Source organism: Topomyia yanbarensis, unplaced genomic scaffold, assembly GCF_030247195.1.
Source record: "Topomyia yanbarensis strain Yona2022 unplaced genomic scaffold, ASM3024719v1 HiC_scaffold_359, whole genome shotgun sequence".
NCBI lineage: Eukaryota > Metazoa > Arthropoda > Insecta > Diptera > Culicidae > Topomyia > Topomyia yanbarensis.
The window spans coordinates 8,399-34,901 of NW_026683557.1; the positions used below are offsets into that span (position 1 = coordinate 8,399).

Here is a 26,503-nt window from a genome sequence, read left to right on the forward strand (position 1 = left end):
AACTTGGGATTTTGGAGAAACTATAATATTGTGGTTGTAAAATGAATACACATTTGATGCAGAAAAAATATGGGAACAGTTTATTTAGATACTTACTTAAAAATTTTCATATAAAATCTAAAAAAAACTGTTTGCGTCCAAACATTTTACTCATTGGTTTCCACCAAGAAAAGTTGAAACTCTTTCTCTCACAACTCTCTGTTTCACTCGTTTTGACAGCAGATTCCCTGCTCATCGCATTCGGAATGTTTTCTTTTAGAATTTAAGCGCAAATGAAACAACCGATTCGAAAACCGATTCATTCAGGATGGGTTGTTGCCTTCGGTTGGAATTCCATCATAAATCAGCTCATATTCCAAATCTCATTACGAATGTAATTTACTGGGATGAGGATATTTTATGGTACGGACATCTATGTGTCGTCATAAAGAAGCTCTAGTTTCATGTATATTGCCGCAAGATGTTTAAAATATGGAAAAGCGCACCCTATCATATAACGTAAGCAGAAACGACATAAACTACTCAATTCTCGTCCACTGGACCCGGTCTTCCAGTCACCCTGGACATTGAGTGCTTTTAGGTCCTCTTCCACTGCATACAGCCATCGTGTACGCGGCCTGCCATGGAGTCGTCGGTCTCTTCCCAGTTCTCTGCTAAATATTATCTTCGCCTGTCGTTCTTTCAGCATTCGTGCCACATGACCAGCCCACCGCAGCCTGCCGTTTTTTATTAGCTTGACAATATCCACGCCTTTATATACTTGGTATAACTCGTGATTCATGCGACGACGCCAGATGCCATTTTCTTCTTTACCGCCGAGTATTGTTCGCAACACCTTACGTTCGAAAACACCGAATGCTCTACGATCAACTTCCTTTAACGTCCACGTTTCATGGCCGTACAAGGCAACCGTAACTATCAATGTCTTGTACAACACGAATTTTGTCTTCATCTGCAAGCTACGGGACTTCAGCTACGAAGTCCGTAAAAAGTCCTATTTGCAGCTGCAAGACGCCTTTTCACCTCGCGGGTAACATCATTTTCGCACGTCACTAGAGTTCCAAGGTACACAAGTTCTTCCACTATTTCAAATTTATCCCCACCTAACACCACTTCACCATCAACATCACCATTGGACCTACGTATTCTTCCAGCTATCATGTACTTCGTCTTGCTGGTGTTGATTGTGAGACCAATTCTTGCTGTCTTCCTTTTAAAAGACACGAATGCCTCTTCCACGGCTCGGCGGTCGATTCCAATGACATCAATATCGTCCGCAAATCCTAGGAACATATGCGACCGAGTGACGATGGTACCCTTTGCACGCCTGCTCTCCTGATGCCACCTTCAAGAGCAATGTCGAACAGCAAGTTTGACAGCGAATCACCCTGCTTTAATCCGTCTACGGTGTCGTATCCAGAAAGGGAAAGGGCACCCGGTCAACGTTGCAAGCAGAAAGTTAGCAAAAGTTGAGCAAAGCGAAATTGATGCTGGCAGAATTTCTGCGAGCATTTTGCGCGATTTGTGCGAGAATTCTGGCAACGAATTCGCACAAATGCAACAACCGTTTCTGACAGAAGCGGTTAAACCAACCGATGCTGCTCACTTTTATTTATAATCCAACCAGAAATGTACGGTAGGGTGGGACAAAAATTAGATTCCAGCTCCGAGCAACTGTTTAGGTACCATTTGGGTCCTAGAACAACTGTGAAAATTCTTAGCTCGATCGGTGAAACTATATTTTCGCGCCCACTGTTTAAAGTTTACATGGGATTTTATATGGGAAAGTTAACTTTTACAAAATAATTCCTCCAGGAATCGCCGATTACTTCCTAAAAATAAATCGTTATGTGGCTTGTATAAGGAATTTAACAAAGAAAAAATGTCTCGAAAACCACAAAACGATCTGACGCTTGAGAAAAAAATTATTAAGCAGAAACCGATTGATGCTCTGACGATTGATAAAATATTCATTTTTTCTAGCACCACTGCTGTTGGTTGTTCAATTATACGCAATTTTGTTTTAATCCTCTCTTAATGTGTCTAAATCGTTTATCTACACTATTTGGCCACTTCGCAAGGTTTTGAGGGATAAATTGAGGCTTCTTTTGTACATAATAAGAGAAAGTTAAATTTTTTGGTATATAATTAGACCGTCAGAAGCAGTGATGCTATGAAAAGTGAAATTATCATCAATCTTCAAGACATCAATCGGTTTTTGCTTAATAACTTTTTCCACAAGCATCAGATCGTTTTGCAGTCTTCTAAACTTTGTTTCGTGGACAAATTTCCTATGAATATCAGACATCTATTTATTTTTAGGAGGTAAAGGGCGACTATTGGAAGAATTAATTTGCAAAAGACAATTTCCCCATACGAAATCCCATGTAAACTTTAAACCGCGGGCGCAAAAATATAGTTTCACTGATCGAGCTAAAAAATTTGCAGAGCTGTTCTGGGAGCTAAATGGGACTCAAAAAGTTACTCGGAGCCAAATTTTATTTTTTTCATATAACCATGTCCCACTCTAATGTACGGCCAAGATCTCTGCACGCTTCCTGCCACATCTTTGTCAGATGTTTTGATCGATTCGTGCTAAATTCTGCCAGGTAGGAATTGCCAGGATCTTTCCACAGGTTATGTCCGAGTTATGCCAGGGTTTTGCTCGGTTCCTGTCAAAATTTGCCAGAAAACGCGAGCGAAACCGAGTTCGCCCTAGCTCAACTAACCCGACAGGATACGCGCAGAAATCTGACAGGGCTGTCAAAACAAGACTTACAGAAATCTAGCAGAGCGGTCTCTGCCAGAAAATTTACCCACTGGGTTTTGACTGGCCAATTTTGGGTATGTTTTTACCCAACATTAGGTTACAGCTGGTAAGAGTGTACGATTGTGAGTGATAAACAACAAAAACATACAATTATGGCTGCTTAATTCTTCAAACAATATTTTAACTCTTGGAATATCTGGTTTTTTTGTACTTTGAACAATCATCGTGCCCTCAGCTCTTTTAAAATGACGTCGGCTTTGTATTTAGAGCACTATCTTGATGGTATGTATTGCCAATGTAGTAAAAGTTGGTTGCATCAACAGGATTATCGATTGCTTTGACCTTCCAACAGGATTGGAGCACTTACCGAATGAGCTGAAGCGTAACTTCACGTTGATGCGAGATTTGGACTCTCGAGCCCAGGTTCTCATGAAATCTATCGACGAGAAGGCTAATGAATTTATGAAGCAATTGGTAAACACCAAAGAAAACTTTCCGGAGGACGTGAAAAAGGAGAAGCTTCGCACAATCCAGGAACTGTTTAATAAGGCTAAGGAATATGGCGACGACAAGGTGCAGCTAGCCATTCAAACATATGAGCTAGTAGATAAACACATTCGCCGATTGGATTCGGATCTTGCTCGGTTTGAGGGAGAAATTCAGGACAAAACGTTGAATGCTCGAGAGAAATCGGAGGAACAGGTTACCAAAAAGGGTGGCCGGAAAAAGGTAAAGGATGTGAAGAATTCAGCCAAAAAGAAACGTGCCGCTTCTTCCGAGGATGAGGGAAGGGCAGCTGGAGCGACTGGAACCGGAGTTAGCGGAGCTACGAGTGGAAATACCAGCGCCAACGGTAAAGGCAAGAACAGCAAGAAGCAGAAGGTAAATCAAGAAAAAGAAGGCCGCAAAGGTCATAAGGTAGGGTCATCGTTTCATCTCATTCATTTTTTTTCTTTCGTAAGATTATATTAACCGTAAAATGGTCGTTTGTACAACTTCTAGTAGGTAGTGTTTTATATTTTGGAACTTTTCTTTTTTCATTGTAGTATTGAGTTCTACAAGATGACGACACGAATGAACTCATAATGAATGAAGTTCATGTTTGGCAATTCTCGGTGGTTTGTTTACTTTGTCAGATGCGTGAGTGCGAGCGCAACGGGTGCTCATCTGTTACATTCAAACTCACGTAACTTCCATGTAAACAAACCACCGAGAATTGTCAAAAGAAGTTCATCCGGCTCGTTTTGTAGGGTTATGTCGGTTGGTGTAAAACCTAATACTGTATAAGTTAAATAAGTTAAATATTGATGTTGACACTGATAGTTATATTTTAGAATAGATGAAAGTTGCATGTTGGACTACTTACAAGTAGAATAGTAGATGCTATTATCGTGTAGCATCCGTCGCATCCTTTTCGTTTAAATTTATTGCTTCTCAGTAACGCAATTCTAGTTGCTTTTATTACTCTAACCATTTGAAGCCAATGGTAAGAACAACATTTAATTTTGAGTAGAATTTAGGACATTTGAGTCCTCGTTTTGTGCAAACACGTGTATTTCAAAATTGTCATGGTCTTTCTTAAAAAAACGCCTTGTTGAGTATTTAAATAAACCATTAAAAAATTGCATATATTGCCCCGATATAAATCGCGATTTGTTTCTAACAAACCAACTTCAAATGACGCCAAATTGTATTTTTATTTCACATAGGTATGCATGCATTTTGGTTTTTGTGTCAGGGAATTCAAAAAGTAGCTTTCCTTGTATTTACTATTCAAAATTTCACACCTTTTATGCAATACTCATTTTGCTTTATATGTCGGAGAGTTCTGTTTCAGAGATGCCTTCGCTTGAAATTTTTACTTGAATTCCACAAACCTTTTCAGGTTAGATTTCATTTAGTCAAATTTGAATATTTCGGACTCGGTTTGGTTTTTGAAGATGAAATAAACTGGTTGAAATCGAAATCTACTATCTTATCTATTTTAGATTTGTATTGCTGTAATCTGCATGACTGCAGTAGTAATACACAGAACATTGTAGTTTGTCATGTTTTGTGTATGATGGTTTATGCTTTGTGCCTTTAAATCATCAGACATATGTTCCTGTTTATTCAAATATTCTGTTGCATTTCTAGAGGATATCTCTGGAAAGTTTCGATTATGACAGCGTCACTATTAAACTGTCCACCAATTAGCCAAAAAGTATCGATAGTCGACGAGTTTATCTAGTCTATTATGCAAAGGGTTAACGGATTAATGTAGAAGCGACCGAGTTACTAACAAAAGAAAATCGACAAAAACAAGCTCTAAATGCATTTGAATCTTATTGAAAACTCCCGAGTTAATTATATTAGATTAATAATAATAGTTTAAGGGCAGATTTCTTCACTCTCGCTTTCAAGCCCAGTTTAAACGCACTAGTCCACATGATTTAAAAGTTAAGCGAGGGTGAAAAAATCGAACTTTGAGCTCTGTTTTCCCTATTCACGTTGATTATATTAAATTGGTTAATTACGCGAGACGAGGCAACCATTTATATTTCTAACTACAACCATTTAGATTACTAACCCCCTTGCACGTGTCATTTTCCACCCATATCTATCCGTCTCTGAATGGGACATTTCTAAACGCTCTATGTGATTTATGCTTTAACTTTCACAGAAAAATGCAGAACTGGACGATAGTGCACAGGATGGTGGTCATGGTACTCCACACCCTAGTGATGTTCTTGACATGCCGGTCGATCCGAACGAACCCACATACTGCCTGTGTCACCAGGTATCGTACGGCGAAATGATCGGTTGCGATAATCCAGATGTAAGTTGTACATTGACTTCCCGCGCGTATATTAAGTCCTTAATCGTCAACTTTCCACAGTGTCCCATCGAATGGTTCCACTTTGCTTGTGTCGGGCTGACTACCAAGCCGAAAGGGAAATGGTTCTGCCCGAAGTGTTCGCAGGATCGGAAGAAAAAGTAGACTTCGACATTGGCCACCAGCTTTCTCAGTTTCTTTCATGTCTAAATTAGTATGTGTAGTTTGCTAAGTGAAGTATTGTTGTATGGGGTGGGTAATTTCCTAAGAACTATTTTAAACGAGTGCGAATGTTTCGGACGTGAATGTTTGGAAAATATAGTGATGCTCTTGTATTCCTACTTATCCAACGCCAATTGGCTAGTGCATTCCAACTGCGCTTTATTAGAGAAATTTTCCATTTTACAAAGTTATAGTTCTAGATATAGCATATATTACAATAAATAATACTTAACACTTTAAACTCCTCAAATAGCACAGCTTATGCACAGTGCGAAGATATGCATCACCCATCTGTTGGCTTAAATTGACATTTTTTGGCATGTGTTCGCATATTGCTAGACTGGGTGAATGTTTGGCCGCAATTGGGATGCGGACATTTATACGGTTTGTATCCGGTGTGATAGTTTAGATGAGTCTTCAGGTGATGCTTTTTGGTGAATGCTTTTGGACAAATCGGGCAGGCAAACGGTTTAATTCCCGAGTGGAGTCGATGATGAAGTGTCATATTGCTGCGATCAGCAAAACTCTTACCACACACCGAGCACTAAAAATGGAAAGAAAGTTATAGTTATAGTTCATTAATGACGGGAATTTAAACAAAACTCACTTGGTAGGGCTTTTCTCCTGAATGAGTTCGAAGGTGCTGCTTCAGCAACATTTTTCTGGAAAATCTCTTGCCACATTCGCTGCACTTGTGTGGCTTAACCCCTACAAAAATTAGAAATATTATCTACAGTATATTTTATACGACTAACTATACTACCGGTGTGGATCCGAACATGCATGTTGAACGCTACCCGCTGATTGAACGACTTGGGACAGTGGGGACAAGAGTACTCTTTCTTGTTCCGATGGATTTTCAGATGACTACTAAGGTATCCCTTGTCGTTGAATATTTTGCCACACTCTGGGCATTTGGCGGCAAATTCTTTCGTTCCACGGTGGACTGAAATGTGGTACTTGTAATTGCGTAGCTGAGAGAAACCTTTTCCGCATTCCTCGCACTCAAAGCGCGGTGTCTTGTGTGTTTTCTCGTGCATCTGCGAAAATGTTGAATGAAAAGAGATATTATTTTCACTTTATTTGAAACAATCGTTTTTAGCATTTAGACATTAAGTACATATGGGTTTGTATTAATAGGTGATCACAGTGTATATTTTTAGTTGTTTGGTCATTGGCAAGTCGTGTGTAAAATTTTATAGGTCATCGTTTTGAATACGAATATATTCACTAAATAAAGATATTTATATTTAAGAATAATTCTAGAGAAAATTTTCAATAGGACGTAAGTAACATTGAGAGCCTCTCTTTGTTTACTTTCTCTTTCGTTTATTACGACGTCATTACAACACTTTGTACTAATTTTCCAGTGCATATCGAAAGCCGACGGTTTTTACTACAATATTATGCAAAGAGTAGAGAAGTAAATGTTGAAATGGCCGAGTAATGAACAGAAGAGAAAGACCTCACAGAGAATCTCTCATTGTTACTTACGTCCTATTGAAAATTTTCTCTAGAATTATGTTGTCTATAAAACTAGTTTACAGCATTTCTGAATTGAAAACAATTACTTGATGCCGACTAAGTTAATTATTAATTAATTAATCATTGCACAATAATAACTTTAAAAGTATACTGCCACGTCTGAGAACCTATTGTTTAGGCATCATGGGGAATTGAATTTTGTAATTGATCTCTTAGCCAGGTCCCATAGTTGTCAAATTGTCATTTTTTGAAGAGATGTTCCAAAATATGGATTAGGGACAATGCTTCGAAGGGAAGCGAAGTTTGATTAGACTGATTGTCTATAAACATAAATTTTCTCATAGAAAAATTGCATACATTTTAATATTTGCTAAAAATGTATTTCTTTGAAAATGCGTAGGGTTGAGACAAAAACTCAATGTGATTAGCAACGATAATTTTATTTTGGAAAGTTGAAGGAAAATAATGAAAAATTACTTTTTCCGTTAGTCTCTAGCAGGTCAGGATCGGTTTGATTTTTGTTGTATTATCAATTATATAAATAGACTCTGGGCAGTATTGAAAATAATAAATTCAAAATATTATTGGTGTATATTTGAGTGTTGAATTGTATGGTGTAACAAAATGTTTTATTCGTGGACTCGTTCTGGACTTGTGAGCTTTAATAGTGAAGAAAAGTAAAATTTATCCTCCAAAACATTTTTTTCGGCCACGATCATGCTGTCGAACCTGTCAACGTTGGATGTTCTTTGAAGAACATTACAACGTAAAGCAGCGTAATAAATTAATTTTGGCGGCTAATCCTTCTAGAAGTAATTATAAAGTATTTATTCTCCAACCAAATTTAATTCAAGATTTAATTGTTACAGCAAAGTTTCCGAAAATGCTATTCCAAAAAGCTTTGTTGAATGTGGCGGGCAAAGCGTAGTAGCAAATCGACAAGGCGTACGTTAAAGCCTCTATGAACAAAATAAAAAAAAACTTTGTCTAAGACAGTTCAAAACTAATTTTGTCGAAAACATGAATACTCCATGTATGCAGAATATCGAAATATAGTCTAATGCGAAAGTAAACTTTTAAAACAAGATATTCTGATATTACTGCATTTGATAAATCTCTACTGCTGAATATAAACAATAAAATTCACATTCTATTGGGTCTGGGTCAATTGGCATAAAGTCATTTGGCATAACGTCATTTGTCATAACGTTATTTGGCATAACGGTAATTTGGCATAATGGTCATTTGGCATAATTTTGAGAATTGATTACACTGAAGGTCATTTGGCATAACAGTCATTTGGCATAACGGTTATTTGGCACAATGGTCATTTGGCATAATTTTGAGAATTGATTACACTGAATGTCATTTGGCATAACGGTCATTTGGAATAACGGATATTTGGCATAATTTTGAGAATTGATCACACTGAAGGTCATTTGGCATAACGGACATTTGGCATAATTTTGAGAAGTGATCACACTGGAGGTCATTTGCCATTTTTCAATTACTACACATAATTTAAAACTGTTCGAGAAGGCAGGTATTCGGCATATCGGCAAAAGTACGTAGAACTACAGAAATTTCATTTAGTTCGTAAATAAATTGGAATTCAAAGCGATGATCTATACTTCTTTATACACCAATCGATTGTAATTGATTTCGGATAAATTCCTGAAAGATCAATTTTTATATTTTCTCAAAAAAATAGACAAAAGTACGTAGAACTACGAAAATTTCATTTAGTTAGCAAATGACTTCGAATTCAAAGCGTTGACCTATAAATTTTCATGTACCAATCGATTGTAATTGCTTTCGGCTTCAATTTCTGAAAATATAGTTCTAATTTTTATTTTTGTCTTTAGTTTTTGAGAAAATATAAAAATTGATCTTTCAGAAATTGTAGCCGAAATCAATTACAATCGATGCGTGTATAAGGAAGTATAGGTCATCGCTTTGAATTCTTTTTATTTATTTATTTTTTATATATATTATTTTTCATTACATTATTTTGTTTGCATTTCATTTCAAATTTAGTATATTGGATGTTCAGCTACAAGTGGTGACTTTTCATCCCTATTGTTTACATGATTCGGTTAATTATTATTAAGATATAATATACTTTCGCAGTTAAGTGATTTTTGCAGTAGGAAGTTTTAAACCTACTTGTCATGTGAATAAGGAGCTAAACAAATCTTATAAACTAACTTAAAAACTATAAAGAGAGCTAATCGTTGCATTTGGCGATTGGAACGATTTTTGTCGGAAGTTGCTTATGCATAATACAGTTCGTCATAATTTCTAATGTTTCTACGTTTGCGAGCCTGTGCAACTCGTTTGTGCTAAACCAGGGAGGACGCTTCAAAATCATTTTCAGAATTTTATTCTGAATCCTTTGAAGCGTTTTCTTCCTAGTAGCACAACAACTTGCCCAGATTGGCACTGCATATAGCATTGCCGGTCTAATAATTGTTTATAAATTACAAATTCTTTAGGCAGAGCCTAGAATTCCTGTTCATAAGAGGGTATAAACATTTTATATATTTGTTGCATTTTGTTTGGATTCCTTCAATATGATTCTTAGAACTGAGCTTTTTATCGTAAATCAAACCCAAGTATTTAACTTGATCTGACCACGTTAAATTCAAACCATTAAATTTAATAATATGGCTATGATTTGGTTTGAGAGAAGAAGTTCTTGACTTATGCGGAAACACAATCAATTGTTTTTTTGCCGCATTAGTGGAAATTTTCCATTTTTTCAGGTACTCGTTGAAAATATTCAGGCTTCGTTGCAGGCGACTGCAGATAATACGAAGACCTCTACCAGTGGCTGAGATGCTAGTATCATCACAAAAAAGTGATTTTTTACAACGTGCGGGTAGATTTGGAAAATCAGAGGTAAAAATATTGTATAGGATTGGTGCGACACTTGACCCTTGCGGGACACCTGCTTTTACGGATAGCTTATTAGATTTACAATTCTGATAAGAAACCTGTAGGGTACGGTTAGTAAGATAATTTTTAATTATCTTTATTATGTAAATTGGAAAATTGAAATCCCACATTTTGGCAATTAAACCTTTGTGCCAAACACTGTCCAAAGCTTTTTCGATATCTAGAAGTGCAACTCCAGTGGAATAACCCTCTGAGATATTTGCCTTTATCATGTTAGTTACTCCCACAAGCTGATGAGTATTTGAATGTCCAATACGAAATCCAAACTGCTCGGGTAGAAAAATAGAATTCTCATTGATATGTGACATCATTCTAGTTAGGATGATTTTTCCAAATAATTTACTAATAGAAGAGAGTAAACTAATTGGTCGATAGCTAGATGCTTCTGCTAGGTTTTTATCTGGCTTTGGAATAGGAATAACCTTGGTATTTTTCCATCTTTCGGGAAACTATTTTTTTTATTTATTTATTTATTTACTTATTATCTTCGGTATACACCGTACAAACACATTTTAAAACTGTATATTTCTTATTAATAACTTATATCTTTGCTTGGAAACGTTAAAATCATACACTGAAGCAGCTTCGTTAAATCTGCGGCAACATCTTTCCAGTGGATTATTTTATCCATATGAAGTACGGTGTCTAGGGATCCACAACAGAGTGGGGTTACGAAGAACACGAGGAGGCGCATACAAATTAACGCCCGAGAGAAGATCGGGACTGTCGATATTACTTGACAGCAAGTCGAAAACAAAAACTCTTTGCCGGAAGATACGGCGAGTCGCCAGAGTCTGCAGACCGAGTAGCATGCATCGATCGGCATAAGGAGGGAACACAACTGTGGAAGTTTCCTGAGGGCGAATCGCATAAAACATCTTTGTATACGTTCTAGTCGGTCAATTTGAACGGCATGGTATGGTGCCCACACTTGCACAGCATACTCCAGAACACTTCTGATCAGGGCACAGTAAAGTGCTTTTAGTGCGTAGAAATCATCGAAGTCCGCCGTGTTCCGCTTTGAGAAGCCCAGCATTCCGAAAGCCTTAGCAGTTGTCGCGGTAATATGGTCGGAAAAGCTCAACTTCCTATCGAAGTGCACTCCCAAGTCACGGATTGAGTCGACGCTTTCAATTGTTCTTCCTTTTAGGCTGTATTCATAACGTTCTGGAGTAAGCAACCGTCCAAAACTAATTACTTTGCATTTATTAACGTTGACTTCCATTCCGTTAAGCGTGCACCATTCTTGAATAGTACAGATATCTTCTAGAAGCACTACGGCGTCAAGTGCAGAAGCGATAGTTCGGAAGATTTTGAGATCGTCCGCGTATAGCAATTTCCCAAACATGATCCGACTGCAGATATCATTAATAAACAAAATAAAAATAAGCGGACCCAGATGACTGCCTTGCGGGATACCTGTGGGTGTTCTGAATGTGCTTGAGCATGTGTTTTTTATGCTCACGAATGCCAAGCGATCGGAAAGATACGACTGCAACCTGTTAGTCAGCCAGATGGGAAATCCCAAACGCTTTAATTTCAGGATTGTGATGTTGTGCGGTACTTTTTCGAAAGCTTTTGAAAAATCGATGTAAATTGCGTCCACCTGATGACGCTTCTCGACGGCGAACGCAACTTTTTTCCAGGCGATAGGAAAAATTCCTTCAGCGAGAGACCGATTGAAAATGATGCACAATGGAAGAGACAGCACGTGGGCGCAGCTTTTTATAAATTGGGGCGAGAGATGATCGGGGCCAGGCCCTTTCGACAAATCAACAGCATTCAGAGCATTCAAGACGTCAGCTCGACTTACAGTGGGACGGGGGAGATTTATGTTGTACGATGGTAATGTTTCCAAATACTCTTTCGAACGGGCGGTATAGTCGCTTCTAAACACTCCGCGAAAGAAATCAGCAAACAAATTTACGGTATCAGCTGGAGATTGCGCGCTTGCGTTTCCAAGGAAAACGTCAGTGGGAGTACTAAAATTCGAAGTCATTTGCCAACTAAACTTTGAAAAAATAATTTGTATATTGTAGACGTCTTAGAGGGACTCGTATAAAAGTTGGCTAACAATATTTTCACTGATTTATCAAAAATTTCGTTTCTGCGCTATACATTATCTATTTATTTGGCATTATCTTGCCAAAATTGCTTCAAAAATCGAAACATTCAAGGTGTCACGCCAAAAATTCCTGTTGCTAATCTCTTAATTAAATATCTGTTAAAAGGTTGCAATACATTAACAAATTTTTTGGTTTTACTTTTTGGATAATTGGATGGATTATAATCTGATCTAGAAGTATGTGCATCACAAGATTCCTTTTTCTAAGGAGCCCCTGGAAAACGACTGTGCAGCTTTAAAAATCGATATTTTTACAGATGAATATTTACATGTTAATTTTTTATAATATTTCCAATAAAATATATTGAAATCCAGTTTTAATATTACACGGTGCTACAGTGATCTTGTACCTTTCAAGTGACCTAGTATTGGTTGCAATGCAAATACAACACAAGAAAATGTTTGGAAAATGTTGTACACCCTCAAAAAAAAAATTATGCTCGAACATTTTTCAACCGATTTCAAATTTGAGTGTTGAGTATTCTGGAAAGCAGCGTTGCCAACATTTTTTTCAAAAAAACTAGAACCTTTCTTTAAAAAAAACTGGAAAAAACTGGATGCTCGAAAAAAACTACTTTACCCTTGTAATGTTTAAGTCAACGATTCAATGAACGTAATTTTGAGTAAACGCGTATGTTACATAACTTTTACTGAAAATTTGAGTTTTTTGATATTGTTGTCCAAATCAAAAAAATATTAAAACATTCGAAGTTGATGATAATTGTAATAGTTAGTCGAACTTAACTGTTTTTAGGGTTTCAATCTACACAGTCAAAATCATAAATTTAAGACCATTTGCTAAACTTGAGGATGCGCTTAAACCTTTCTTTAGATACCACTATGCAACTATCTGAGAATTCAACAAATGTTCATCAAAATATTTGACACAATGTAAAGTTTTTAATTGAAATCGAATCAAAATGTACATTGCAGAACCGTTTTACTCACAAGAGTTCAGGTTACGGTGGATTAAAATCTTATTCTGGGGCACTCGGCATCATTCCATGGCTTGCTTGAAAACTCTATGAATCAATTGTCTGTTTGACTGGATGTTGTAAAAAAAAACTGGAAGAATCCAGTTTGAACTGGAAGGTTGGCATCACAGCTGGAAAGAAGAAGAAATGACCTCTCCAACGGTATACTATGTTATGTTTTTTGTCAATGTTACATTGCGGTTTTGGGTCAACAATACTAAAACAACCATAATTTGACGATTTTTCCATGAAAATTACTCAGCATTCTTTTATATTATGTTCACACTACAGAGTTAAAACACGTTTTAATAATTGGCAACAAGAAAAATGTCATCAAGATAGCGTTAAAACACGCAGTCTGAAAGTAGTATTAAAGAAGCGTCTTTAACCCTTTAGTGCCTAAATTTTTTGTTGGCTTGAAAAAACTGTTGTAGGTGGGTTTCGTGATGAGAAAAACGAAAATTATGTTGATAATTCTTGTAAGTAATGAATTTTTCATTAAAGCCTTAAAATAAGTAGGCCACCTAGAGGCCGTGTTGGGCAGCTGGGCGAATAAAAACCAAAAACTTTTTTTCTTCTAGTTACTTCAACATAAGCGAATACAGCTGGTCGCTTATATTTTGGACTCCATCAGAACGTAAATTACCTAAACTGTAAAGAGTATTTCTCTAGTGCTTTGGTTGTTTAATTACTGACTTCTAATTTATAGTAGGGGAGTCCAGGGTGTGCTGGCGATGGTTTCACTTATCATGTTTTATCTTTTTAATTTAAGAAGATCATGTAAAAGAGAATGCGTAGCATAAAAGAGCGGACTGTTGGCTGCATCACAGAATTTTAAATATGTGACGTAAAAACCTCACCAACTTACGACTATACGCACAATGATGCCACCTGGTCACTTTTGATGATAAAGTATGGATGTTCCGGCATTTTAAATTCGGCGCACACTTCGTATTCACACGCGAATTTTTGAAATTCTTCAGGTGAAATTCCGAAATAAACAAACAAAAAAAAACAAATTCTGTTTGTGGTTACGTATATTACATATACGGCCACGAAAAGTTCTTTTCGCGCGCTATAGAAAAATCTAATCATTCGTAGAATAGCTTTGAACTGGTCCTAAATAACAAAAACGCTGAAATTTTAAAAACTTCATCTAGGGTAAAGAGCTTATTTTCGCCCTAACCATGTGAAGCCGTTGGTTAGAGCGGCGTTAGATGTCTTTGTTAAACGCATTGGTGCCAATTCATACGCATTGCATCAATTGTATTCCGAGTAATTAATTAAATGGTGAGGATCCCTCCCTAATACGACTAAAATAGGCTCTGCACTCTAATAAGCTCGAAAACTCAATTTCGCATACAACGTGCACGAAACAGAATGTAATGCAACATAAACACATTGGAGAATGTATTACATAGTACTTGAAGTGCAGAACTAGACAGCGCCCTATGTCTAATACAAAAGGAGAAAAAAGATTCCGCCAACTAGCCCAGACTCTTTTTCCAATTTTTATGTTAACGACCTATTGAGTCAATTTATCAACTGTTGTTACGGCATTTGGATGCGGAATTAAAATTTTATTTAAACCCTAAATCCCTAAATTTCTATTTAAACAAAGACGCTTTTCGCTACATTTGTAGACCATTGCAAAGATTATTGAATACAGTGATTCTCAACCCGGGGTTCGCGGATCCCTAAGGGGCCGTGAAAGGGTTTCTGGGGGTCCGCGAAGATGAGTATCTTTTCCGGTTGGATATTTAAAATTTAAGCTTTTTGCATCAAACAGAAAATATTTTATTGATAGCATACAGAACCGATCTTCGCAAGATTCCGGAGTTGACTGCCACGTCACTAGAAGGTGTTTTTGTTTTTGTCCAAACTTTTTTTAAGTTTTTGGGTGAAATACAGTGTAATTTATCGAAAAACGAAACCAACCATTCACTAGGTCGTGTCTACCATTAAGCTGTGTATTAGTTGGTGAAAATATCGCGAGAATAGTGCAGCTTAACAAAAATTTTTTCGTTATTTTACCAAGTACGGGTGTGATTCTAGCAACTAAAATACACTCCCGTTCGTTCTACTCAGTGCCTGCAGCGCCATCTAAACCCGACTTTAAGGTTCATCGCTTTGGTTGATCGATGATAGAGGAGAAAATTTCGCAAAGGAAAGGCATCGCAGTTAAACCCATTCCGGAACCGGTTCGGATTTCTGAATGGAGTCGGAGTGGATTCCAGCTCGGATGCAGCAGCCGATTCCGAATCAATCGGTTTCGGCATCGGTTGTTGCGTTTGAGCTGGAATCCATACTAACTCCATTCAGGATTCCGAATCAAATTCTGAATGGTTTGACCGGGATAGAATGATTGACTGTCGGCGAGATCGTTTTATTTGATTTTTGGGTGTATAGGGTAGTGAGCCTATTTTCACCCTGTTTCTCTTATCATCCAACCCATTTAAAGCAACAGTCTCAGCCGACAACGAAATAAAAGGAACAGGTAGCTTCTAGGGAGATGGACGGGTGTCGATGGCCAACCCACCCCACAGGAATATACCATACGGGAACTGGTTTTGAAGAAACCAGTGGAAACTGAACCTGCACCTGCAAATGTGAGAAAGACAGGATTGCTCGGGCTGTTTGATGCGTGAGAAAGAAGCTGGAGATTTTGAGGATATCTAAAGAAGGTTTGGAATGGGACGAAAAATGGATAAGCAAGTATCAGTCACTCGCGTAAGTAGCAGATGAGGAAGGAAATAGAAAAACTGGTATATTTTTCTGCAGACATATTCTAATTTATATATACAAAAATCAAATAAATACACTAAATACGCGTCGATTTCTTACCTCATGTAAGGAGTCGAAAGTCTTATTGTAATGTTATAATCCATTTGATACAAACATTACAGTAAGGCGGGGCTGGTTGATGGAACGATGACCTCGGAACATGTCTGGCACTGTACACGAAATGGGTCATCGGAAAGTCAATCCTTGAACCAAGTTATTTGCATGGATATGTTAAAATACATGCAAACATCTTTTTTCTGTAAATCACTACCAGCTAGTGGGAGTTAGGTTGGTTAACACACACATATTTGTAGACCATTGCAAAGATTATTTCTTCTTCTTTCCAAAACAAAATTAAAAAGCTGTTGAAAAAACTGCGTAAAAAATTTTTGGGTGCTCAATATCTTGAAAAAAGTGTTTTTGTTATTCTGGTTGCAGTTGAAAATCGAAATAGTGAATTTGCGCCTTTCGGTTTTTCTCCTATTTTCAGCGTACGCAATTAAAGTGCAACTGGTGTAGATGATGAGCAACTTGATTATCTAACATGTACACAAGATGCGCATTAGTTGCCCACTCTGCAAATTTGTGGGTATATTAAATTGATCAAACGTGGTTTTGTGTTGTATTTGACGAGATCTACACTCACTTTAAAAGTACATTCAATTTATTTTTTTATTTTGTAGCATCGTGTCATTTCTTCAAGGATATCATTCGTAAGTTTATCGTTCTAGAGATTGAATGTGATATTTCTCTCTACCCATGTACAACAAAATCGACCAAGTTACCCCTCAAAAAGGCTTCCAGGCCCGGCGGCAATCGATTTCTTAGTTACAAAGCGTTATGCATGCAGTAAGAACTTGAGCTTGGAAATTTCATTGACTGACTAAAATTAATTGAAAAAGTAAGATATTACGGAAATATCACATATGGTGTGTTTCATAGATTCGTATAAACTTTTTCCATGCACAAAAAGTCAAGGGGTCCTAGCAGGCCCTCTAGGTATTCCGGCATCAACTATGCATACTGGTGATGCAAATAATGTTCCAAGGACATATGTTTGCATCCTAAAACAAATTTTGATGAATTCATTTCAATTTTGACAAATATTTCTTAAGCTTTGACGAACTTATTTTGGATTAACACATTTACCATTTATTATTTTCATGTAATATTTCTCACGTAAAAACTTTCCAATGCACCCAGAACTGTGCACGCATACTAGACCTGCAAAATTTTTTGGAACACTGCTAAATGAAGTGTTAAACCATATGCCACTTATGAGCTTTTCCCTATATCTCTAGTTCATTCACAAGAGTTTTGAAGCTTCTATGGTGAAATATGTGGAAAATCGGAAACAAGAAATCAAAATTCAATAAAACCTCAAAACTTCAGGTGGTGTAGCTTTTTAATAACGAAAAACTTTATTGAAAGTTGCATAATGATTGGAGGTTACCAGACAACGTTATTTAACTTCGAAGATTAGAAGAATTTTTGAAAATGTCCTATTCTAAACATGTGCGAGATAAAGAAGCAGCTTTTAACATTATATTACAATATTTAGTTACCACATAGTCGGATCAATTTGCAGTCTTCTGCAATGTTAATCCTTTCATCTTCAGCTATACATCTGAGGATTTTAGGCTACATAAGATGATACTGAAATTTTTTACTGAATTCGGTCTATCGCATACTCATGAAGTTATATCGCTGTAAAAAATGTTTCGTTCAAACAGAACCTCACAATTTTTCTTTAATGAAATATGTATCTGAAGTTTTGTTTGTAAAAAATCTCATTTAAGAACAGAATTGCCATTTTTTGTGGTCTGTATGGCAGAATAACAGTTTTTGCCATACTGTCCACGTATATGGCACCTAACATTTGTATTAAACTGACATAAGTCAACATCTCAGCGGGCACACAAATTATGGGCCCCACTGACAGTTCAAATTGTTCTGCTTGTTTTGTTCGAAGCTCGATTTTCACTAGTCAGGTACTGTACGGTATGACTCAATTTTGAGACATTTGTTAAAAAGTCTCAAAATATTAGATAGCTGATTCAAGAAATGTGTTGTTGTGGACATGTCGGTGAATAACATAAACTTCACACCATGGTGCAGCAACAAATTAAATGAACTCGACTATTATAAAATTGTGTTGAATGAAAGTGATTCTGTTTATTGTGGATCGACCCTAACGCGACGTTTTAGATGTTGGCATAGAAATCATGGCGGCGTAGCAGATACCTGGTTTTATCACATAGCGTTGAAGCAAGCTGTGGATTCATAGTTTGGGTAAAATAATGTCAATATACTAGCACACGAAGCTGTCATCTTAGAGTATTCAGATTTGACAAAGTTACACTGCCTATGATCGCAAATCAATCCCATAAAAATAGGAAATCTCATAGAAAACGGGACAAATATACAATCATGGGCAGTATTGAAGTTTGAGACAGTTTTAAAGAGTAAAATTTAGCTCGGCAGTTATTTTACTCCTGAGCGAAAACTGTCAAAATTGTATATTGCCATAATATTGAATTTTTTCTTGTCAGAAAAGGGAACGAACATTTTCCAAGGACAAAGTTCTCCATTTTTAGCCTATGGTAAAACAAGATATTGCTCGACGCATTCGAAAAGTGGTAATTATTTATTTAAATGTTTTAGCTTTTGGCTTCACCAAATGCTTACTCTAGCTAATCCCAATAATGCGTATTCATCTGGAATTCGTAGTTTTATGAGAATTTGACTTTATTAGTATATAGCATAGCAAGTAACTACAAGCGTGAGCTTTAATTTTGAATTCTTCAAAATATTCTAAAACAGTCTACCAGTCGTTTTTTCATAGTCTATTCTACATTGTCCACTAAATTCGAATACACAAATCATTCAAGCACTCGAAAAGTATGTTTTTCCGAGAAAAATATATCAATATGCTTTGGATTTTTCATGCTTTTATTGTAAAAGAGTTTAAAGTTTTACCGGGCCTTAGAGGCCCGGCTTGCCTTTTAGCGTTAGGATTGCAGCTTGCCTTCACAAGGGTAATATAAATTTTTAATGTTGTGCGAAACTTTTGTAAACGACTTATTGCATTCCGCTGCAGTGAAGATATAGCACATCCAGATGAATATTATAAACAAGAGTTTTTTTTACAAAATCTGTGTCTTTGTAAGAGAACAATTTTATTACCAATGTTATCCTATCTGCTAATGCTACCTCTATTAACCACATATCAATACACAACAAGAAAAAAGTTATCGGACTAAACGCCCCAATCGTCAGTTTTCATTCCATTATGCATCTACTTTGCGTTTTTTGAAGTAGAATACTTCTAACGTTTCAATATGGGGTCCCGTTTCAAAAATTTCAGTTGAGAAATTTTCCCAGGTTTGAAATGCGAGTATCTTCCGTTCTACTGGACGAAATTGCAATATTTTTGCACTATCTGATCGGAAATTTGTGCACGTATTTCGTATTAAATTTCGTAATTAGTGCGACTACTATAAATAAACCAAAACTAGGATTTTTAAAAAATCCTTCGGAAACAGCGAGGAAAATGCGCAATTTGCCAGCATATCCCACGCAGAGCCGTCAAAAAGGGGCATGTAAGCGTTTCATTACATACGGGAATATTATATATACAGGTCACGCGAGCTTGTTTTGTATCAGTAGGTGCTCGCTTACCACACGAGCAACATGTTCGTCCGGACGGTACAATGAGCGGTATCATGTTTGCGTTCCCGTATCAAGCGTCATCGCAAGGTTCTTCGTGATAAAATCCAGGGAATCACAAAATCCGCCATTCGGCGTCTGGCTTGTCGTGGTGGTGTAAAATGCATCTCCGATTTAATCTACGAATGCTGATGGTGTGCAGGAAAATGTCATCCGAGATGCCGTGACCTACACTGAACACGCCAAGCGCAAAACCGCAATGAATGTCGTCTATACTCTGAAGCGGCAGGGACGCACTTTGTATGGATTTGGAAGTTGAAAAGGTAGAACTCACTTGTATCATTATAAAAAAGGCCCTTTTCAGGGCCACCAAAATCATTTCAAAGAATAAGTTTGCATTCATTTTCTGTTTCATGGACTGTTTCTCCTTGGAGAGCTATTTGGGTTAAACCCTAAATTATGATTTATTTCAGTACGCAAATTGCAAATATGGTCAGAAACAAACTGGAGTGAAGTGGAAAACATTTTTACTAGGCGCATTCAAAAAAGGTTTCAATTCTCAAACATTTTGCCAAGGTGCCGTATTACATTACTCTCTTTACCCTGAGTGTTCGATAATCTCCGTAGTGGAAACACAATTTCAATTTTGTTCTTTATCAAAAATATGTGGTCGACCAACCAAGGGGTGGAGCTACGACGAGCACATATTGAGGACAACACAAAAAGGACGAGCTTACATTGTGCTGTAGTCAGGTATAAAAACTCAGCATGCTGTTGCTCACGCTCAGTTCGTTTCCAGCATCAGCATGCAGCAGTTCGTTTGCAGCATCTCCCGCAAAATTCAAACCGCCGTCCGTTTGCTGCTGTCAGAAGAGTTGGCCAAGCATGCCGTCTTCGATGGCACTAAAACTGTTACCATATACACCAGCACCAAGTAAATTTCGAACACTGCCCAATGAAAAGGCCCTTTTCAGGGCCATCAATTTATCGACAAAGAATGAAATTGAAGTTTTGTTATTACAAGCATCAGCTTGTCAAGAGCGTTGGATAGTAAGTGAGCCACTTGTGAACAATACCGTCGCTTTCACGAGAATGGCACAAAATCGAAAGTTATTTGTGATTTACAGACAGTTTAGTGTAATGATTCAATTTACAAAAATCGAACGTTTTCTAAATCTTCTGTTGTTTTGAATGAAAACCTTCGATTTTTGCGCTGATTGGAAATAGTTGACTAATTCTGTAGAATGTACAATTACTGAAATAACGGATTTTGTGAAAGCAGTGGTTGGTCCATACAATTCGATTCCAAGCGAGCCAGACTAGTTTTCGTTGGAAGGTCCACCTCTGACAATAGAAGTAAACTATTTTATTTTGAATTCAACTACAACTTCCTTGAAAACAGCACAGCTCAAAAAACTTTTGGGAAAAACGAGCAAACCTAAATTTTCCACTATAATGGAAACTGCCTGTGCCCAGCCGCACAGCATCATCAAGATTGATAGTAATTCAAGCCGGGAGGAAAGAGGTTGTAAGGCAATGGAAAACGAAAATTTCATTTATATCTTACTGGAATATAATTGGCTGGTCCTGAAAAGAACTTGTTGGTTTGTGGTTTATTTTGGATCACAATTTAGGCCTGCTCGATTGCTGATAGCTGTGAATATCTCGCAGGGTGACAGTTTCTGTTCAGTAGTGATGAGGCTTCCTAACGCCAACCGTGACTGGGGCACTTTTACACGGCCTTCGTTGCTTACTGCTTGCGGGGAGGCTTTCGTCCGGTGGACTTACGAGCGGTATGTTTGGTACGGGCCATTTATCAGCAAAGAATGGAATTGAAATTTTGTTATTACAAGCATCCGAAAGTAGCTTGCCAAGAGCGTTCGATGGCAAGTGAGCTACTTGTGAACAATATCGTAGATTTCACGTAGAATGAAACAAAATTAAAAGTTATCATTTGTGTATTTGTTTACAGTTTCGTGTTTACTAGGCGCATTCAAAAAAGGTTTCAATTCTCAAACATTTTACCAAGGTGCCGTATTAGATTACTCTTTTTACCCTGAGTGTTCGATAACCTCCGTATTGGAAACACAATTTTAAATTTGTTCTTTATCAAAAATATGTGGTCGAGCAACAAAGGGGTGGAGCTACGAAGAACACATATTGAGGACAACACAAAAAAGGACGAGCTTACATTGTGCTGTAGTCAGGTATAAAAGCTCAGCATGCTGTTGTTCACGATCAGTTCGTTTGCAGCATCAGCATGCAGCAGTTCGTTTGCAGCATTTCCCGCAAAATTCAAACCGCCGTCCGTTTGCTGCTGTCAGAAGAGTTGGCCAAGCATGCCGTCTCAGATGGCACCAAAACTGTTACCATATACACCAGCTTCAAGTAAATTCCGAACACTGTCCAAACAACAGGCCCTTTTCAGGGCCATCAATTTATCGACAAAGAATCGAATTGAAATTTTATTACAAGCATCAGAAAGTGGCTTGTCAAGAGCGTTGGATGGTAAGTGAGCCACTTGTGAACAATATCGTCGCTTTCAAGTAGAATGGCACAAAATAAAAAAGTTATTTGTGTGATTTGTAGACAGGTTAGTGTAATGATTCAATTTACAAAAATGTAGAATGTTCAATTACTGAAAATAACAGATTTTGTGAAAGCAGTGGTTGGTCCATACAATTCGATTCCAAGCGAGCCAAACTAGTTTTCGTTGGAAGGTCCATCTCTGACAATAGAAATAAACTATTTTATTTTGAATTCAACTACAACTTCCTTGAAAACAGCACAGCTAAAAAACTTTTGGGAAAAACGCGCAAACCTAAATTTTCCACCATAATAAAAACTAGTGCCCCCGCCGCACAGCATCATCAAGATTGATAGTTATTCAAGCCGGGAGGAAAGGGGGAGGGAGGTTGTAAGGCAATGGAAAATTTCATTTATAATAATAATACTTTATAATTGGCTGGTCCTGCAAACAACTTGTTGGTTTGTGGTTTATTTTGGGTCACAAATTTAGGCCCGCTCGATTTCTGATAGCTGTGAATTTTTCGCAGGGCGACTGTTTCTGTTCGGTAGCGATGAGGCTCTTAACGCCAACCGTGACTGGTGCACTTTTACACGGCCTTCGTTGCCAACCAGCCCCCTGTCAAGGACGACGTCTCTGTACAGCCAGCATCACTGCCATGAAAGGCAAAATATTGATTTTGAACCGAATGATTAGAAGCTGTATTTAGTTACAAAATGTCGATTAAATTAAATTATTAAATCATCCCACAAGATGCAAAACGTCGTGTGGAATGCTTGAATATCGAGCATAGTGCCGAACATAATTCTTTGTTTGGGGCTTTATAGCTATACCGCTCCATATATGTCGGTCGCTGTCAAACTCCATATGATGGTATAGGGTTGCCAGGGGGCTGTTGCCAACTGCTTGCGGGGAGCCTTTCCTCCGGTGGACTTACGAGCGGTTTGTTTGGTACAGGCCATGTAGCGAAACATTCTGATCTGCTACTTCTCTGATGCTGGTAGTAGGACGACGGTCAAACGCTCGTTTGCGTGCCTTCATTCATAAAAGTTCAACAATATTTTCAAAGAATGTTGCAAATTGTCAACTTGATAATTCCAAAAATACTCCAAATAAACTATGAATGTGTTAAAGTCGACAAAATCGCATAGAAATTGCTTATTCCAGAGCAGAATTTACCGGTCTAAAGTGTATTCTACTTCACTCCGGTTATGTCTCTGACATTACCCACCCATCTTTTTAAAACTGTTTTTTGGTTCAGTCCTTCCTTTTGTATGAGAAAAAAAATCATAATTAGCTACTACTTTTCAAAGCTCAATTATATCGTGAAGTGAAAAAAAATTGATTGCGATCTTAAAAGATTTGGTCAATTTTTATTTAATATCCATTGTTTGAAATCAAGTTGTTCTATATTAGTTTTATGTTATAAAAGTACAAAAAATTCTCGATTTAACCGAATCCAAAATACTCGGAGCACAAAAACAGCTGAGAGAAAAATAGCATACTTAGTGCCATATGCTCTATCATTGTATGCCAACATGTCTGCTGTTATCAAGATAGCCATTTTTCGATTGGATCCTTTTTTGATATGAATCCAAACAATCATAAATATAGTCATTGGGGTTATTAGAATATTATTATCCAATTTTTATCCCCTAAAAGTAGAAACAGCATGAAAAACTCAACAAGAGACTTCAATGCACGATTAACACACCAGCGAGGAACTCTTTCTCATGTACAATTATTGTCGCCTCCATCAAACTTACCATCAGCGTATCCTGGCTACCGAAAATCTTATCACAAATTTGACACTGGAAGGTGTATTCAGGAAAACCGAGCGTGAACGGTCCCACGGCTGTTGTCACGTTTGATGCTAGGCTGTATCCAAGCATATCACTGGCGTCCATTCCGAAGAAAGGGTGCATATCACTATTGTTCGCGTCCATACCGACGCTGCTGGAGGCGCTGCTAGTAGCACTAAAGATACTATTTTGATTTTCATCACTTTTTTCGATTTGGTATAAGCTGCTAAGCACTGACGGGACTGTCACACTTGGTTGGTGCTGCTGCTGTTGCTGGTGATGATGGGTTGTCATTGATGCTGCGGCAGCATAGGCATTGAAAAACCCGACCGGATAGGGATAATTGATAGATAATCTGTTTCGTTCAATTACACTGCTATTAGCATACGCGCCTAGCATCACTTTTCTCTCGACTTCCGCTTTTATCAACGGTATCAACGGGCTACTGGAAGAAGGTGCTATCGAGGACGTTTCTGCTAGAGCAGCTGTTTCTGCAGCTGATACTGTTGACTCGACAACCGTCGCTGGTTTTGCGTAGACGACGATCTTTGGGTCAAACATTAACGGTCCCCGCGAGCACCAAGGGTTGGCTAGAACTCGATTCATTGGACGTTGATTGGCCGATGATGATGATGATGAGGACGGTGCAAGTGATGGTGATAGTGTTGAAGGAAGTTTGGGGTCATCTTGTTCGCATTTGATGCGCATTTTTGATGATAGATCCACGTTGTGCTCCACATCGAGTGTTCTTGTATTGTTTTCATTGCTCCTTAGAAGGATATTTTCGATTGTAAAGTTTGTGTGTTTTTTTGGGAGAAAATTTAAATCACTCATTTTGCTATCGGTAAATCCCATAGTATTTTATCACACAGGCGCTAGTGTCGCAGGTTTCACGCAGTATCGATGATAGAAAAAAAAACATTCGGAAAGGACTTGCTGAAAAAACCGGTAGCCGCTCGGAGCACGCGCGCCTGATCAACCATTTACGTCTGTTTACTTAGATAAACTGTTTGATTACGATTAAGTCAACCATCTGAGAAGGCTATGTCAGAGATGGACACGACACTCTCTCGCCAAGATTCATCTCTCTACGGGATGCTGCCGGCCGTTGGTTGACAACGCGAGATGAGTGACAGACAGATACAAAAAGATTAACTGAAATAATTTGTATCTCACATCTTCGCGCAGCTCTTCGCCTGCCCAATGCTACTTCTGAAGATCTTCCATTTTTTTCTTCCGTTTTGTCGTAGTTCTTTCGTTGTTTGAAGTAAAGGGGATTTTGCGCACAGTGGAATGGACGGCATACACTTGTCCAATAATTACGTAAATAAATAACAATTTTTTTGATTCATGAAACATTTTTTTGGAACGGCATTTGCAAAAGCTTTTAACATAACATGTTACAAAAAGTTATAATAAAAATTCACTTCTTATAGCTAACACTGGTAATAATTGAATCATTTTGAACATTTTCCTTTGTGGGATTTACAACAAAAAATTTAATTCCTTTCTTTTGAAAGTTGGATCAAATTTTTCTTGCTAACTATTTTTTAACTATTAAGAACCACGTTAAAAAGATTGTGCAAAAAATTTGGAGTAGATCTGAATCTATTTTGCGACAGATTACAATTATAACATTGAAAAGAGCAATTTTACACTAAACGACCAGGTATAGGCCTGTTATAATTGAAATATCTCGCAAAGTTCTCCTAAACCCATTCTGAAATTTGCTCGCTATTTTCTCAATATTTCTACTATTTTTAAAAATAGAAAAGAAATTTTGTCGGACTATTAAAAAAAAATTAATTTGCATCTAACAGTTGCAGAATACGGGTCACTCCACGTCAGATTTACAAGCTATATTTTAATTCTTTCCAAAAAAATTTCTTGCATTCGTATTTTTTGTTTTGGGTAAATATGATATATTTTTATCAAGTTTTGAATTTTTTAATGTTATAATATTGAACATTTTGCATGATGACTCGGAAACTATCAATATATGGAAAAAAATAAATAACAAAAGTTACCTTTTCACATGAACTCGCCAAAAATTTGTTTGTAATAGTTGTTTTCGTTATGCTATATTATGTGTTCTGCAAATGTTTGAAGCAAATTAAATTTTTTGAAGCTTACCAAACATTTTTTTGTGAAAACATTTATAATTATATGACACATTCTTTCGTGACGTTACACCGATTTGACGAATCTTCATTCAACAAATATGCTCTCTATCAAATGAACACCTACGAAGACAAAAATTTCACGAAAGATGCAATCAACATTAACTGAATATACTGGAAGAGGATTGTTTTATGACCGATAATGTAACGTGACGTTACAACGCGTCACAAATTAGAACTTTCAACGTATTT

The 26,503-nt window shown here is 37.3% G+C and overlaps 2 protein-coding genes across 3 annotated transcripts; one reads left to right on the forward strand and one right to left on the reverse strand.

The window, feature by feature from the left end:
* The first annotated feature begins 2,870 nt into the window (after positions 1-2,870).
* On the forward strand, positions 2,871-5,930 carry LOC131695320 (inhibitor of growth protein 4-like). Of its 2 annotated transcripts, none has more exons than XM_058983783.1 (4): positions 2,871-3,052; positions 3,123-3,688; positions 5,433-5,588; positions 5,649-5,930. In XM_058983783.1, exons 1-4 carry the CDS (start codon positions 3,016-3,018, stop codon positions 5,748-5,750), a joined length of 861 nt encoding a protein of 286 aa, XP_058839766.1. In that variant the 5' UTR covers positions 2,871-3,015; the 3' UTR covers positions 5,751-5,930. The 2 variants fall into 2 exon arrangements, with proteins under 2 accessions (XP_058839766.1, XP_058839767.1); XM_058983784.1 differs by having other exon boundaries at positions 2,874-3,052; positions 3,123-3,652.
* Positions 5,931-6,051: 121 nt separating this feature from the next.
* Positions 6,052-24,986, reverse strand: LOC131695319 (zinc finger protein 235-like). The gene is made up of 4 exons (XM_058983782.1): positions 24,096-24,986; positions 6,571-6,847; positions 6,415-6,515; positions 6,052-6,351 (listed from the first exon to the last, which is right to left on the reverse strand). Exons 1-4 carry the CDS (start codon positions 24,984-24,986, stop codon positions 6,091-6,093), a joined length of 1,530 nt encoding a protein of 509 aa, XP_058839765.1. The 3' UTR covers positions 6,052-6,090.
* Between the last annotated feature and the right edge of the window lie 1,517 nt (positions 24,987-26,503).

What these genes read in the sequence shown, in the direction of transcription:
- LOC131695320 (XM_058983783.1), top strand. Translation starts at nt 3,016, where the DNA reads ATGACGTCGGCTTTGTATTTAGAGCACTATCTTGATG. An exon ending in TTTAGAGCACTATCTTGATG is followed by an intron (nt 3,053 to 3,122) that starts GTATGTATTGCC and finishes ACCTTCCAACAG; the next exon opens with GATTGGAGCACTTACCGAAT. An exon ending in TCGGTTGCGATAATCCAGAT is followed by an intron (nt 5,589 to 5,648) that starts GTAAGTTGTACA and finishes AACTTTCCACAG; the next exon opens with TGTCCCATCGAATGGTTCCA.
- LOC131695319 (XM_058983782.1), bottom strand. Translation starts at nt 24,986, where the DNA reads ATGGGATTTACCGATAGCAAAATGAGTGATTTAAATTTTCTCCCAAAA. An exon ending in GTAGCCAGGATACGCTGATG is followed by an intron (nt 6,848 to 24,095) that starts GTAAGTTTGATG and finishes ACATTTTCGCAG; the next exon opens with ATGCACGAGAAAACACACAA. An exon ending in CAGGAGAAAAGCCCTACCAA is followed by an intron (nt 6,352 to 6,414) that starts GTGAGTTTTGTT and finishes TTCCATTTTTAG; the next exon opens with TGCTCGGTGTGTGGTAAGAG.